Here is an 18,782-nt window from a genome sequence, read left to right on the forward strand (position 1 = left end):
CACAAAGTAAATGGAAAACTAAACAGACTCCATGTTTTACATGCCGTCAACATAAACAGAATAGTCTAACCCTGATGAAAATCCTCCCGTCCTGTCCATCACCACTAGTGAACACACAGAGATACACTCAACACATGGTGAATATGAATCTGACCCACATAACCTAAACCTCTGGTTGATAACCTAAACCTGTCCCGATTGAACTCCGGTGAAGATGGGGTTTAGGGTTCTTCACAAATCCTCCAGTTACAGGACCCCTAACCCTGACCCATGACCTCACATAGATCCTCCCGTCCATATCCATCACCACTAGAGAACACACAGAGATACACAGTTACAACACAGTCTAACCCTGACCTCACATAGATCCTCCCGTCCATATCCATCACCACTAGAGAAGAACACACAGAGATACACAGTTACAACACAGTAACCTAACCTACATTGACTGGGTGAATGACCCTGACCTCACATAGATCCTCCCGTCCCATATCCATCACCACTAGAGAAACACAGAGATACACAGTTACAACACAGTCTAACCCCTGACCTCACATAGATCCTCCCGTCCATATCCATCACCACTAGAGAGAACCTAAACACAGAGATACACAGTTACAACACAGTCTAACCCTGACCCTGACCTCACATAGATCCTCCCGTCCATATCCATCACCACTAGAGAACACACAGAGACACACAGTTACAACACAGTCTAACCTGTCACCCCCTGACCTCACATAGATCCTCCCGTCCATATCCATCACCACTAGAGAGAACACACAGAGATACACAGTTACAACACAGTCTAACCCTGACCCCTGACCTAACCACCAGACAGGACAGAGTTCAGTCACTGTTGTAACCAGAACGGAGGCTCCTCAGAGGAGGAAGGGGAGGACCATTCCTCCTCAGTGAATTTCACTGTAAAAATTTAAATAGTAAAACATTCCCGACAGGTTATCCCATTTAGATAAAACTACACAAAAAATATTTGCCTGTTACCAAATCATTGATTAAAACACACAGTTTTGGAATGAAGGTCACGGTAGCCTCAGCAGCACCATAGTGTAGCCGGAGGACAGCTAGTTCCCGTCCTCCTCTGGGCACATCGACTTCAAAACAAAACCTAGGAGGCTCATGGTTCTCACAGTAACCCCCCTTCCATAGACTTACACAGTAATTACGACAACTTCCGGAGTTACGTTCTCCAACCTATGGATGTTACATTGAACTGGGTGAATGACAGTAACCTAAACCTACATTGAACTGGGTGAATCAGTAACCTAAACCTTCACTGTTACATTGAACTGGGTGAATATGAATGACAGTAACCTAAACCTGTCACTGTTACATTGAACTGGGTGAATGACAGTAACCTAAACCTGTCACTGTTACATTGAACTGGGTGAATAGAATGATTAAGTAACCTAAACCTGTCACTGTTACATTGAACTGGGTGAATGACAGTAACCTAAACCTGTCACTGTTACATTGAACTGGGTGAATGACAGTAACCTAAACCTGTCACTGTTACATTGAACTGGGTGAATGACAGTAAACCTACAAACCTGTCACTGTTACATTGAACTGGGTGAATATGAATGACTAAACCTGTACTGTTACATTGAACTAAACCTAAACCTGTCACTGTTACATTGAACTGGGTGAATGACAGTAACCTAAACCTGTCACTGTTACATTGAACTGGGTGAATGACAGTAACCTAAACCTGTCACTGTTACATTGAACTGGGTGAATGACAGTAACCTAAACCTGTCACTGTTACATTGAACTGGGTGAATGACAGTAACCTAAACCTGTACACTGTTACATTGATTGAACTGGGGTGAATGACAGTAACCTAAACCTGTCACTGTTACATTGAACTGGGTGAATGACAGTAACCTAAACCTGTCACTGTTACATTGAACTGGGTGAATGACAGTAACCTAAACCTGTCACTGTTACATTGAACTGGGTGAATGACAGTAACCTAAACCTGTCACTGTTACATTGAACTGGGTGAATATGAATGACAGTAACCTAAACCTGTCACTGTTACATTGAACTGGGTGAATGACAGTAACCTAAACCTGTCACTGTTACATTGAACTGTGAATATGAATGACAGTAACCTAAACCTGTCACTGTTACATTGAACTGGGTGAATATGAATGACAGTAACCTAAACCTGTCACTGTTACATTGAACTGGGTGAATGACAGTAACCTAAACCTGTCACCTGTCACTGTTACATTGAACTGGGTGAATGACAGTAACCTAAACCTGTCACTGTTACATTGAACTGGGTGAATGACAGTAACCTAAACCTGTCACTGTTACATTGAACTGGGTGAATGACAGTAACCTAAACCTGTCACTGTTACATTGAACTGGGTGAATGACAGTAACCTAAACCTAAACCTGTCACTGTTACATTGAACTGGGTGAATATGAATGACAGTAACCTAAACCTGTCACTGTTACATTGAACTGGTGTAACCTAAACCTGTCACTGTTACATTGAACTGGGTGAATGACAGTAACCTAAACCTGTCACTGTTACATTGAACTGGGTGAATGACAGTAACCTAAACCTGTCACTGTTACATTGAACTGTTACATTGAACTGGGTGAATGACAGTAACCTAAACCTGTCACTGTTACATTGAACTGGGTGAATGACAGTAACCTAAACCTGTCACTGTTACATTGAACTGGGTGTTACATTGAATGAATGACAGTAACCTAAACCTGTCACTGTTACATTGAACTGGGTGAATGACAGTAACCTAAACCTGTCACTGTTACATTGAACTGAATGACAGTAACCTAAACCTGTCACTGTTACATTGAATGACAGTAACCTAAACCTGTCACTGTTACATTGAACTGGGTGAATGACAGTAACCTAAACCTGTCACTGTTACATTGAACTGGGTGAATGACAGTAACCTAAACCTGTCACTGTTACATTGAACTGGGTGAATGACAGTAACCTAAACCTGTCACTGTTACATTGAACTGGGTGAATGACAGTAACCTAAACCTGTCACTGTTACATTGAACTGGGTGAATGACAGTAACCTAAACCTGTCACTGTTACATTGAACTGGAATATGAATGTAATAAATGTCACTGACATTGACAGTGAATGACAGTAACCTAAACCTGTCACTGTTACATTGAACTGGGTGAATGACAGTAACCTAAACCTGTCACTGTTACATTGAACTGGGTGGTGAATGACAGTAACCTAAACCTGTCACTGTTACATTGAACTGGGTGAATATAACCTAAACCTGTCATGTTACATTGAACTGGGTAACAGTAACCTAAACCTGTCACTGTTACATTGAACTGTGAATATGAATGACAGTAACCTAAACCTGTCACTGTTACATTGAACTGGGTGAATGACAGTAACCTAAACCTGTCACTGTTACATTGAACTGGGTGAATATGAATGACAGTAACCTAAACCTGTCACTGTTACATTGAACTGGGTGAATATGAATGACAGTAACCTAAACCTGTCACTGTTACATTGAACTGGGTGAATGACAGTAACCTAAACCTGTCACTGTTACATTGAACTGGGTGAATGACAGTAACCTAAACCTGTCACTGTTACATTGAACTGGGTGAATATGAATGACAGTAACCTAAACCTGTCACTGTTACATTGAACTGGGTGAATGACAGTAACCTAAACCTGTCACTGTTACATTGAACTGGGTGAATGACAGTAACCTAAACCTGTCACTGTTACATTGAACTGGTGAATATGAATGACAGTAACCTAAACCTGTCACTGTTACATTGAACTGGGTGAATGACAGTAACCTAAACCTGTCACTGTTACATTGAACTGGGTGAATATGAATGACAGTAACCTAAACCTGTCACTGTTACATTGAACTGGGTGTAACCTAAATATGAAGAATGACAGTAACCTAAACCTGTCACTGTTACATTGAACTGGGTGTGAATGACCTGTCACACATTAACTAAACCTAAACCTCACTGTTACATTGAACTGGGTGAATGACAGTAACCTAAACCTGTCACTGTTACATTGAACTGGGTGAATATGAATGACAGTAACCTAAACCTGTCACTGTTACATTGAACTGGGTGAATGACAGTAACCTAAACCTGTCACTGTTACATTGAACTGGTGAATATGAATGACAGTAACCTAAACCTGTCACTGTTACATTGAACTGGGTGAATGACAGTAACCTAAACCTGTCACTGTTACATTGAACTGGGTGAATGACAGTAACCTAAACCTGTCACTGTTACATTGAACTGGGTGAATGACAGTAACCTAAACCTGTCACTGTTACATTGAACTGGGTGAATGACAGTAACCTAAACCTGTCACTGTTACATTGAACTGGGTGAATGACAGTAACCTAAACCTGTCACTGTTACATTGAACTGGGTGAATGACAGTAACCTAAACCTGTCACTGTTACATTGAACTGGGTGAATGACAGTAACCTAAATGTCACTGTTACATTGAACTGGTGAATATGAATGACAGTAACCTAAACCTGTCACTGTTACATTGAACTGGGTGAATGACAGTAACCTAAACCTGTCACTGTTACATTGAACTGGGTGAATGACAGTAACCTAAACCTGTCACTGTTACATTGAACTGGGTGAATGACAGTAACCTAAACCTGTCACTGTTACATTGAACTGGGTGAATGACAGTAACCTAAACCTGTCACTGTTACATTGAACTGGGTGAAATGAACAGTAACCTAAACCTGTCACTGTTACATTGAACTGGGTGAATATGAATGACAGTAACCTAAACCTGTCACTGTTACATTGAACTGGGTGAATGACAGTAACCTAAACCTGTCACTGTTACATTGAACTGGGTGAATATGAATGACAGTAACCTAAACCTGTCACTGTTACATTGAACTGGGTGAATATGAATGACAGTAACCTAAACCTGTCACTGTTACATTGAACTGGGTGAATGACAGTAACCTAAACCTGTCACTGTTACATTGAACTGGTGAATATGAATGACAGTAACCTAAACCTGTCACTGTTACATTGAACTGGGTGAATATGAATGACAGTAACCTAAACCTGTCACTGTTACATTGAACTGGGTGAATGACAGTAACCTAAACCTGTCACTGTTACATTGAACTGGGTGAATGTGAATGACAGTAACCTAAACCTGTCACTGTTACATTGAACTGGGTGAATGACAGTAACCTAAACCTGTCACTGTTACATTGAACTGGGTGAATATGAATGACAGTAACCTAAACCTGTCACTGTTACATTGAACTGGGTGAATGACAGTAACCTAAACCTGTCACTGTTACATTGAACTGGGTGAATATGAATGACAGTAACCTGGGTGAATATGAATGACAGTAACCTAAACCTGTCACTGTTACATTGAACTGGGTGAATGACAGTAACCTAAACCTGTCACTGTTACATTGAACTGGGTGAATGACAGTAACCTAAACCTGTCACTGTTACATTGAACTGGGTGAATGACAGTAACCTAAACCTGTCACTGTTACATTGAACTGGTGAATATGAATGACAGTAACCTAAACCTGTCACTGTTACATTGAACTGGGTGAATATGAATGACAGTAACCTAAACCTGTCACTGTTACATTGAACTGGGTGTGAATGACAGTAACCTAAACCTGTCACTGTTACATTGAACTGGTTACATTGAACTGGGTGAATGACAGTAACCTAAACCTGTCACTGTTACATTGAACTGGGTGAATGACAGTAACCTAAACCTGTCACTGTTACATTGAACTGGGTGAATATGAATGACAGTAACCTAAACCTGTCACTGTTACATTGAACTGGGTGAATGACAGTAACCTAAACCTGTCACTGTTACATTGAACTGGGTGAATGACAGTAACCTAAACCTGTCACTGTTACATTGAGCTGGGTGAATATGAATGACAGTAACCTAAACCTGTCACTGTTACATTGAACTGGGTGAATGACAGTAACCTAAACCTGTCACTGTTACATTGAACTGGGTGAATATGAATGACAGTAACCTAAACCTGTCACTGTTACATTGAACTGGGTGAATATGAATGACAGTAACCTAAACCTGTCACTGTTACATTGAACTGGGTGAATGACAGTAACCTAAACCTGTCACTGTTACATTGAACTGGGTGAATATGAATGACAGTAACCTAAACCTGTCACTGTTACATTGAACTGGGTGAATATGAATGACAGTAACCTAAACCTGTCACTGTTACATTGAACTGGGTGAATATGAATGACAGTAACCTAAACCTGTCACTGTTACATTGAACTGGGTGAATATGAATGACAGTAACCTAAACCTGTCACTGTTACATTGAACTGGGTGAATGACAGTAACCTAAACCTGTCACTGTTACATTGAACTGGGTGAATGACAGTAACCTAAACCTGTCACTGTTACATTGAACTGGGTGAATGACAGTAACCTAAACCTGTCACTGTTACATTGAACTGGGTGAATATGAATGACAGTAACCTAAACCTGTCACTGTTACATTGAACTGGGTGAATATGAATGACAGTAACCTAAACCTGTCACTGTTACATTGAACTGGGTGAATGACAGTAACCTAAACCTGTCACTGTTACATTGAACTGGGTGAATGACAGTAACCTAAACCTGTCACTGTTACATTGAACTGGGTGAATATGAATGACAGTAACCTAAACCTGTCACTGTTACATTGAACTGGGTGAATGACAGTAACCTAAACCTGTCACTGTTACATTGAACTGGGTGAATGACAGTAACCTAAACCTGTCACTGTTACATTGAACTGGGTGAATGACAGTAACCTAAACCTGTCACTGTTACATTGAACTGGGTGAATGACAGTAACCTAAACCTGTCACTGTTACATTGAACTGGGTGTGAATGACAGTAACCTAAACCTGTCACTGTTACATTGAACTGGGTGAATATGAATGACAGTAACCTAAACCTGTCACTGTTACAAACTGGGTGAATGACAGTCTAAACCTGTCACTGTTACATTACATTGAACTAAACCTGTCACTGTGAACTGGGTGAATGAATGACAGTAACCTAAACCTGTCACTGTTACATTGAACTGGGTGAATGACAGTAACCTAAACCTGTCACTGTTACATTGAACTGGGTGAATGACAGTAACCTAAACCTGTCACTGTTACATTGAACTGAATGACAGTAACCTAAACCTGAATGACAGTAACCTAAACCTGTCACTGTTACATTGAACTGGTGAATATGAATGACAGTAACCTAAACCTGTCACTGTTACATTGAACTGGTCACTGAATATGAATGACAGTAACCTAAACCTGTCACTGTTACATTGAACTGGGTGAATGACAGTAACCTAAACCTGTCACTGTTACATTGAACTGGGTGAATATGAATGACAGTAACCTAAACCTGAATCACTGTGTTACATTGAACTGGGTGAATATGAATGACAGTAACCTAAACCTGTCACTGTTACATTGAACTGGGTGAATGACAGTAACCTAAACCTGTCACTGTTACATTGAACTGTTACATTGAACTGGGTGAATGACAGTAACCTAAACCTGTCACTGTTACATTGAACTGGGTGAATGACATTAAACTGTCACTGTTACATTGAACTGGGTGAATGACAGTAACCTAAACCTGTCACTGTTACATTGAACTGGTGAATATGAATGACAGTAACCTAAACCTGTCACTGTTACATTGAACTGGGTGAATGACAGTAACCTAAACCTGTCACTGTTACATTGAACTGGTGAATATGAATGACAGTAACCTAAACCTGTCACTGTTACATTGAACTGGGTGAATGACAGTAACCTAAACCTGTCACTGTTACATTGAACTGGGTGAATATGAATGACAGTAACCTAAACCTGTCACTGTTACATTGAACTGGGTGAATGACAGTAACCTAAACCTGTCACTGTTACATTGAACTGGGTGGTGAATGACAGTAACCTAAACCTGTCACTGTTACTGTTACATTGAACTGGGTGTTACATTATGAATGACAGTAACCTAAACCTGTCACTGTTACATTGAACTGGGTGAATGACAGTAACCTAAACCTGTCACTGTTACATTGAACTGGGTGTGAATGACAGTAACCTAAACCTGTCACTGTTACATTGAACTGGGTGAATATGAATGACAGTAACCTAAACCTGTCACTGTTACATTGAACTGGGTGAATGACAGTAACCTAAACCTGTCACTGTTACATTGAACTGGTTACATTGAACTATGAATGACAGTAACCTAAACCTGTCACTGTTACATTGAACTGGGTGAATGACAGTAACCTAAACCTGTCACTGTTACATTGAACTGGTCACTGTGAATGACAGTAACCTAAACCTGTCACTGTTACATTGAACTGGGTGAATGACAGTAACCTAAACCTGTCACTGTTACATTGAACTGGGTGAATATGAATGACAGTAACCTAAACCTGTCACTGTTACATTGAACTGGGTGAATGACAGTAACCTAAACCTGTCACTGTTACATTGAACTGGGTGAATGACAGTAACCTAAACCTGTCACTGTTACATTGAACTGGGTGGAATGACAGTAACCTAAACCTGTCACTGTTACATTGAACTGGTGTGAATGACAGTAACCTAAACCTGTCACTGTTACATTGAACTGGTGAATATGAATGACAGTAACCTAAACCTGTCACTGTTACATTGAACTGGGTGAATGACAGTAACCTAAACCTGTCACTGTTACATTGAACTGGGTGAATGACAGTAACCTAAACCTGTCACTGTTACATTGAACTGGGTGAATATGAATGACAGTAACCTAAACCTGTCACTGTTACATTGAACTGGGTGAATATGAATGACAGTAACCTAAACCTGTCACTGTTACATTGAACTGGGTGAATATGAATGACAGTAACCTAAACCTGTCACTGTTACATTGAACTGGGAATATGAATGACAGTAACCTAAACCTGTCACTGTTAATATGAATGACAGTAACCTAAACCTGTCACTGAACTGGGTGAATGACAGTAACCTAAACCTGTCACTGTTACATTGAACTGGGTGAATGACAGTAACCTAAACCTGTCACTGTTACATTGAACTGGGTGAATGACAGTAACCTAAACCTGTCACTGTTACATTGAACTGGGTGAATATGAATGACAGTAACCTAAACCTGTCACTGTTACATTGAACTAAATGGTAACCTAAACCTGTCACTGTTACATTGAACTGGGTGAATGACAGTAACCTAAACCTGTCACTGTTACATTGAACTGGGTGAATGACAGTAACCTAAACCTGTCACTGTTACATTGAACTGGGGAATGAATATGAATGACAGTAACCTAAACCTGTCACTGTTACATTGAACTGGGTGAATATGAATGACAGTAACCTAAACCTGTCACTGTTACATTGAACTGGGTGAATGACAGTAACCTAAACCTGTCACTGTTACATTGAACTGGGTGAATGACAGTAACCTAAACCTGTCACTGTTACATTGAACTGGGTGAATGACATGTAACCTAAACCTCACTGTTCACTGTTACATAAACCTGTCACTGTTACATTGAACTGAATGACAGTAACCTAAACCTGTCACTGTTACATTGAACTGGGTGAATGACAGTAACCTAAACCTGTCACTGTTACATTGAACTGGGTGAATGACAGTAACCTAAACCTGTCACTGTTACATTGAACTGGGTGAATATGAATGACAGTAACCTAAACCTGTCACTGTTACATTGAACTGGGTGTAACCTAAATACATTGAACTGGGTGTGAATGACAGTAACCTAAACCTGTCACTGTTACATTGAACTGGTGTGAATGACAGTAACCTAAACCTGTCACTGTTACATTGAACTGGGTGAATGACAGTAACCTAAACCTGTCACTGTTACATTGAACTGGGTGAATGACAGTAACCTAAACCTGTCACTGTTACATTGAACTGGTCACTGAATGAACTGGGTGAATGACAGTAACCTAAACCTGTCACTGTTACATTGAACTGGTGAATATGAATGACAGTAACCTAAACCTGTCACTGTTACATTGAACTGGGTGAATGACAGTAACCTAAACCTGTCACTGTTACATTGAACTGGGTGAATGACAGTAACCTAAACCTGTCACTGTTACATTGAACTGGTGAATATGAATGACAGTAACCTAAACCTGTCACTGTTACATTGAACTGGGTGAATGACAGTAACCTAAACCTGTCACTGTTACATTGAACTGGTGTGAATGACAGTAACCTAAACCTGTCACTGTTACATTGAACTGGGTGAATATGAATGACAGTAACCTAAACCTGTCACTGTTACATTGAACTGGGTGAATGACAGTAACCTAAACCTGTCACTGTTACATTGAACTGGGTGAATGACAGTAACCTAAACCTGTCACTGTTACATTGAACTGGGTGAATGACAGTAATGTCACAGTTACATTGAACCAAACTAAACCTGTCACTGTTACATTGAACTGGGTGAATGACAGTAACCTAAACCTGTCACTGTTACATTGAACTGGTGAATATGAATGACAGTAACCTAAACCTGTCACTGTTACATTGAACTGGGTGAATGACAGTAACCTAAACCTGTCACTGTTACATTGAACTGGGTGAATGACAGTAACCTAAACCTGTCACTGTTACATTGAACTGGGTGAATGACAGTAACCTAAACCTGTCACTGTTACATTGAACTGGGTGAATGACAGTAACCTAAACCTGTCACTGTTACATTGAACTGGGTGAATGACAGTAACCTAAACCTGTCACTGTTACATTGAACTGGGTGAATGACAGTAACCTAAACCTGTCACTGTTACATTGAACTGGGTGAAATGACAGTAACCTAAACCTGTCACTGTTACATTGAACTGGGTGAATGACAGTAACCTAAACCTGTCACTGTTACATTGAACTGGGTGAATGACAGTAACCTAAACCTGTCACTGTTACATTGAACTGGGTGAATGACAGTAACCTAAACCTGTCACTGTTACATTGAACTGGGTGAATGACAGTAACCTAAACCTGTCACTGTTACATTGAACTGGGTGAATATGAATGACAGTAACCTAAACCTGTCACTGTTACATTGAACTGGTGTGAATGACAGTAACCTAAACCTGTCACTGTTACATTGAACTGGGTGAATGACAGTAACCTAAACCTGTCACTGTTACATTGAACTGGTGAATGACAGTAACCTAAACCTGTCACTGTTACATTGAACTGGGTGAAATGACAGTAACCTAAACCTGTCACTGTTACATTGAACTGGGTGAATATGAATGACAGTAACCTAAACCTGTCACTGTTACATTGAACTGGGTGAATGACAGTAACCTAAACCTGTCACTGTTACATTGAACTGGGTGAATATGAATGACAGTAACCTAAACCTGTCACTGTTACATTGAACTGGGTGAATATGAATGACAGTAACCTAAACCTGTCACTGTTACATTGAACTGGGTGAATGACAGTAACCTAAACCTGTCACTGTTACATTGAACTGGGTGAATATGAATGACAGTAACCTAAACCTGTCACTGTTACATTGAACTGGGTGAATATGAATGACAGTAACCTAAACCTGTCACTGTTACATTGAACTGGGTGAATATGAATGACAGTAACCTAAACCTGTCACTGTTACATTGAACTGGGTGAATGACAGTAACCTAAACCTGTCACTGTTACATTGAACTGGGTGAATGACAGTAACCTAAACCTGTCACTGTTACATTGAACTGGGTGAATGACCTAAACCTGTACTGTTACATTGAACTGGTGAATATGAATGACAGTAACCTAAACCTGTCACTGTTACATTGAACTGGGTGAATATGAATGACAGTAACCTAAACCTGTCACTGTTACATTGAACTGGGTGAATGACAGTAACCTAAACCTGTCACTGTTACATTGAACTGGGTGAATGACAGTAACCTAAACCTGTCACTGTTACATTGAACTGGGTGAATTATGAATGACAGTAACCTAAACCTGTCACTGTTACATTGAACTGGGTGAATGACAGTAACCTAAACCTGTCACTGTTACATTGAACTGGGTGAATGACAGTAACCTAAACCTGTCACTGTTACATTGAACTGGGTGAATGACAGTAACCTAAACCTGTCACTGTTACATTGAACTGGGTGAATGACAGTAACCTAAACCTGTCACTGTTACATTGAACTGGGTGAATATGAATGACAGTAACCTAAACCTGTCACTGTTACATTGAACTGGGTGAATGACAGTAACCTAAACCTGTCACTGTTACATTGAACTGAATGACAGTAACCTAAACCTGTCACTGTTACATTGAATGAATGACAGTAACCTAAACCTGTCACTGTTACATTGAACTGGGTGAATATGAATGACAGTAACCTAAACCTGTCACTGTTACATTGAACTGGGTGAATGACAGTAACCTAAACCTGTCACTGTTACATTGAACTGGGTCACTGAATTGAACTGGGTGAATGACAGTAACCTAAACCTGTCACTGTTACATTGAACTGGGTGAATGACAGTAACCTAAACCTGTCACTGTTACATTGAACTGGGTGAATATGAATGACAGTAACCTAAACCTGTCACTGTTACATTGAACTGGGTGAATGACAGTAACCTAAACCTGTCACTGTTACATTGAACTGGGTGAATGACAGTAACCTAAACCTGTCACTGTTACATTGAACTGGGTGAATGACAGTAACCTAAACCTGTCACTGTTACATTGAACTGGGTGAATATGAATGACAGTAACCTAAACCTGTTACACTGTTACATTGAACTGGGTGAATATGAATGACAGTAACCTAAACCTGTCACTGTTACATTGAACTGGGGAATGACAGTAACCTAAACCTGTCACTGTTACATTGAACTGGGTGAATGACAGTAACCTAAACCTGTCACTGTTACATTGAACTGACAGTAACCTAAACCTGTCACTGTTACATTGAACTGGGTGAATGACAGTAACCTAAACCTGTCATTGAACTGTTACATTGAACTGTTACATTGAACTGGGTGAATGACAGTAACCTAAACCTGTCACTGTTACATTGAACTGGGTGAATGACAGTAACCCTAAACCTGTCACTGTTACATTGAACTGGGTCACTGAATATGAATGACAGTAACCTAAACCTGTCACTGTTACATTGAACTGGGTGAATATGAATGACAGTAACCTAAACCTGTCACTGTTACATTGAACTGGGTGAATGACAGTAACCTAAACCTGTCACTGTTACATTGAACTGGGTGAATGACAGTAACCTAAACCTGTCACTGTTACATTGAACTGGGTGAATGACAGTAACCTAAACCTGTCACTGTTACATTGAACTGGGTGAATGACAGTAACCTAAACCTGTCACTGTTACATTGAACTGGGTGAATATGAATGACAGTAACCTAAACCTGTCACTGTTACATTGAACTGGGTGAATGACAGTAACCTAAACCTGTCACTGTTACATTGAACTGGGGGAATGAATAAACCTGAATGACAGTAACCTAAACCTGTCACTGTTACATTGAACTGGTGAATATGAATGACAGTAACCTAAACCTGTCACTGTTACATTGAACTGGGTGAATATGAATGACAGTAACCTAAACCTGTCACTGTTACATTGAACTGGGTGAATGACAGTAACCTAAACCTGTCACTGTTACATTGAACTGGGTGAATATGAATGACAGTAACCTAAACCTGTCACTGTTACATTGAACTGGGTGAATGACAGTAACCTAAACCTGTCACTGTTACATTGAACTGGGTGAATGACAGTAACCTAAACCTGTCACTGTTACATTGAACTGGGTGAAATGAATGAACATTGAACTGGGTGAATGATAAACAGTAACCTAAACCTGTCACTGTTACATTGAACTGGGTGTAACCTAAAATGAACTGGGTGAATGACAGTAACCTAAACCTGTCACTGTTACATTGAACTGGGTGAATGACAGTAACCTAAACCTGTCACTGTTACATTGAACTGGGTGAATGACAGTAACCTAAACCTGTCACTGTTACATTGAACTGGGTGTGAATAAACCAGTAACTGTTAAACCTGTCACTGTTGTCATTGAACTGGTGAATATGAATGACAGTAACCTAAACCTGTCACTGTTACATTGAACTGGGTGAATATGAATGACAGTAACCTAAACCTGTCACTGTTACATTGAACTGGGTGAATGACAGTAACCTAAACCTGTCACTGTTACATTGAACTGGGTGAATGACAGTAACCTAAACCTGTCACTGTTACATTGAACTGGGTGAATGACAGTAACCTAAACCTGTCACTGTTACATTGAACTGGGTGTGAATGACAGTAACCTAACCTGTCACTGTTACATTGAACTAGTAATAAACCTGAACATTGAACTGGGTGAATGACAGTAACCTAAACCTGTCACTGTTACATTGAACTGGGTGAATGACAGTAACCTAAACCTGTCACTGTTACATTGAACTGGGTGAATATGAATGACAGTAACCTAAACCTGTCACTGTTACATTGAACTGGGTGAATGACAGTAACCTAAACCTGTCACTGTTACATTGAACTGGGTGAATGACAGTAACCTAAACCTGTCACTGTTACATTGAACTGGGTGAATATGAATGACAGTAACCTAAACCTAAACCTGTCACTGTTACATTGAACTGGGTGAATGACAGTAACCTAAACCTGTCACTGTTACATTGAACTGGGTGTGAATGACAGTAACCTAAACCTGTCACTGTTACATTGAACTGGGTGAATATGAATGACAGTAACCTAAACCTGTCACTGTTACATTGAACTGGGTGAATGACAGTAACCTAAACCTGTCACTGTTACATTGAACTGGTGAATGAATGAATGACAGTAACCTAAACCTGTCACTGTTACATTGAACTGGGTGAATATGAATGACAGTAACCTAAACCTGTCACTGTTACATTGAACTGGGTGAATGACAGTAACCTAAACCTGTCACTGTTACATTGAACTGGGTGAATATGAATGACAGTAACCTAAACCTGTCACTGTTACATTGAACTGGGTGAATGACAGTAACCTAAACCTGTCACTGTTACATTGAACTGGGTGAATGACAGTAACCTAAACCTGTCACTGTTACATTGAACTGGGTGAATGACAGTAACCTAAACCTGTCACTGTTACATTGAACTGGGTGAATGACAGTAACCTAAACCTGTCACTGTTACTGTTACATTGAAGTAACCTAAACCTGTCACTGTTACATTGAACTGGGTGAATGACAGTAACCTAAACCTGTCACTGTTACATTGAACTGGAATGAATATGAATGACAGTAACCTAAACCTGTCACTGTTACATTGAACTGGGTGAATGACAGTAACCTAAACCTGTCACTGTTACATTGAACTGGGTGAATATGAATGACAGTAACCTAAACCTGTCACTGTTACATTGAACTGGGTGAATGACAGTAACCTAAACCTGTCACTGTTACATTGAACTGGGTGAATGACAGTAACCTAAACCTGTCACTGTTACATTGAACTGGGTGAATATGAATGACAGTAACCTAAACCTGTCACTGTTACATTGAACTGGGTGAATGACAGTAACCTAAACCTGTCACTGTTACATTGAACTGGTGAATGACAGTAACCTAAACCTGTCACTGTTACATTGAACTGGGTGAATGACAGTAACCTAAACCTGTCACTGTTACATTGAACTGGTGAATGACAGAATCATGTTACATTGACAGGGTGAATGACAGTAACCTAAACCTGTCACTGTTACATTGAACTGGGTGAATGACAGTAACCTAAATGACAGTAACCTAAACCTGTCACTGTTACATTGAACTGGGTGAATATGAATGACAGTAACCTAAACCTGTCACTGTTACATTGAACTGGGTGAATGACAGTAACCTAAACCTGTCACTGTTACATTGAACTGGGTGTCAATATGAATGACAGTAACCTAAACCTGTCACTGTTACATTGAACTGGGTGAATGACAGTAACCTAAACCTGTCACTGTTACATTGAACTGGGTGAATGACAGTAACCTAAACCTGTCACTGTTACATTGAACTGGGTGAATATGAATGACAGTAACCTAAACCTGTCACTGTTACATTGAACTGGGTGAATATGAATGACAGTAACCTAAACCTGTCACTGTTACATTGAACTGGGTGAATGACAGTAACCTAAACCTGTCACTGTTACATTGAACTGGGTGAATGACAGTAACCTAAACCTGTCACTGTTACATTGAACTGGGTGAATGACAGTAACCTAAACCTGTCACTGTTACATTGAACTGGTGAATATGAATGACAGTAACCTAAACCTGTCACTGTTACATTGAACTGGGTGAATGACAGTAACCTAAAACCTGTCACTGTTACATTGAACTGGGTGAATGACAGTAACCTAAACCTGTCACTGTTACATTGAACTGGGTGAATGACAGTAACCTAAACCTGTCACTGTTACATTGAACTGGGTGAATGACAGTAACCTAAACCTGTCACTGTTACATTGAACTGGGTGAATGACAGTAACCTAAACCTGTCACTGTTACATTGAACTGGGTGAATATGAATGACAGTAACCTAAACCTGTCACTGTTACATTGAACTGGGTGAATGACAGTAACCTAAACCTGTCACTGTTACATTGAACTGGGTGAATGACAGTAACCTAAACCTGTCACTGTTACATTGAACTGGGTGAATATGAATGACAGTAACCTAAATCACTGAATGACAGAATAACCTAAACCTGTCACTGTTACATTGAACTGGGTGAATGACAGTAACCTAAACCTGTCACTGTTACATTGAACTGGGTGAATGACAGTAACCTAAACCTGTCACTGTTACATTGAACTGACAGTAACCTAAACCTGTCACTGTTACATTGAACTGGGTGAATGACAGTAACCTAAACCTGTCACTGTTACATTGAACTGGGTGAATATGAATGACAGTAACCTAAACCTGTCACTGTTACATTGAACTGGGTGAATGACAGTAACCTAAACCTGTCACTGTTACATTGAACTGGGTGAATGACAGTAACCTAAACCTGTCACTGTTACATTGAACTGGGTGAATATGAATGACAGTAACCTAAACCTGTCACTGTTACATTGAACTGGGTGAATGACAGTAACCTAAACCTGTCACTGTTACATTGAACTGGGTGAATGAACAGTAACCTAAACCTGTCACTGTTACATTGAACTGGGTGAATGACAGTAACCTAAACCTGTCACTGTTACATTGAACTGGGTGAATGACAGTAACCTAAACCTGTCACTGTTACATTGAACTGGGTGATATGAATGACAGTAACCTAAACCTGTCACTGTTACATTGAACTGGGTGAATGACAGTAACCTAAACCTGTCACTGTTACATTGAACTGGGTGAATGACAGTAACCTAAACCTGTCACTGTTACATTGAACTGGGTGAATATGAATGACAGTAACCTAAACCTGTCACTGTTACATTGTTACATTGTAACCTAAACTGTCACTGTGAATGACAGTAACCTAAACCTGTCACTGTTACATTGAGCTGGGTGAATATGAATGACAGTAACCTAAACCTGTCACTGTTACATTGAACTGGGTGAATATGAATGACAGTAACCTAAACCTGTCACTGTTACATTGAACTGGGTGAATGACAGTAACCTAAACCTGTCACTGTTACATTGAACTGGGTGAATATGAATGACAGTAACCTAAACCTGTCACTGTTACATTGAACTGGGTGAATATGAATGACAGTAACCTAAACCTGTCACTGTTACATTGAACTGGTTACATTGTGAATGACAGTAACCTAAACCTGTCACTGTTACATTGAACTGGGTGAATATGAATGACAGTAACCTAAACCTGTCACTGTTACATTGAACTGGGTGAATATGAATGACAGTAACCTAAACCTGTCACTGTTACATTGAACTGGGGTGAATGACAGTAACCTAAACCTGTCACTGTTACATTGAACTGGGTGAATGACAGTAACCTAAACCTGTCACTGTTACATTGAACTGGGTGAATGACAGTAACCTAAACCTGTCACTGTTACATTGAACTGGGTGAATGACAGTAACCTAAACCTGTCACTGTTACATTGAACTGGGTGAATGACAGTCTAAACTGTCACTGTTACATTGAACTGGGTGAATGACAGTAACCTAAACCTGTCACTGTTACATTGAACTGGTGAATATGAATGACAGTAACCTAAACCTGTCACTGTTACATTGAACTGGGTGAATATGAATGACAGTAACCTAAACCTGTCACCTGTTACATTGAACTGAATATGAATGACAGTTTTGTCACCTGGGGTTCTGGGCTGTAGAGGAGGTTTTCTCACCTGGGGTTCTGGGCTGTAGAGGAGGTGGACTCACCTGGGGTTCTGGGCTGTAGAGGAGGTGGACTCACCTGGGGTTCTGGGCTGTAGAGGAGGTGGACTCACCTGGGGTTCTGGGCTGTAGAGGCTCTGAGAGGAGGTGGACTCACCTGGGGTTCTGGGCTGTAGAGGAGGTGGACTCACCTGGGGTTCTGGGCTGTAGAGGAGGTGGACTCACCTGGGGTTCTGGGCTGTAGAGG

At 40.2% G+C, this 18,782-nt stretch overlaps 1 protein-coding gene across 1 annotated transcript in view; it reads right to left on the minus strand.

Annotated features, from left to right (window-relative positions):
- Positions 1-18,782, minus strand: part of LOC135559601 (pyruvate dehydrogenase phosphatase regulatory subunit, mitochondrial-like) — a 66,672-nt gene that overhangs the window by 23,703 nt on the left and 24,187 nt on the right. The window contains 6 exon segments of the mRNA XM_065011230.1: positions 269-309; positions 358-391; positions 473-502; positions 650-678; positions 721-769; positions 18,615-18,739. Coding sequence (XP_064867302.1) covers positions 269-309; positions 358-391; positions 473-502; positions 650-678; positions 721-769; positions 18,615-18,739 — 308 coding nt within the window.

This window comes from Oncorhynchus nerka, linkage group LG27 (genome assembly GCF_034236695.1).
Source record: "Oncorhynchus nerka isolate Pitt River linkage group LG27, Oner_Uvic_2.0, whole genome shotgun sequence".
Classification (NCBI taxonomy): Eukaryota; Metazoa; Chordata; class Actinopteri; order Salmoniformes; family Salmonidae; genus Oncorhynchus; species Oncorhynchus nerka.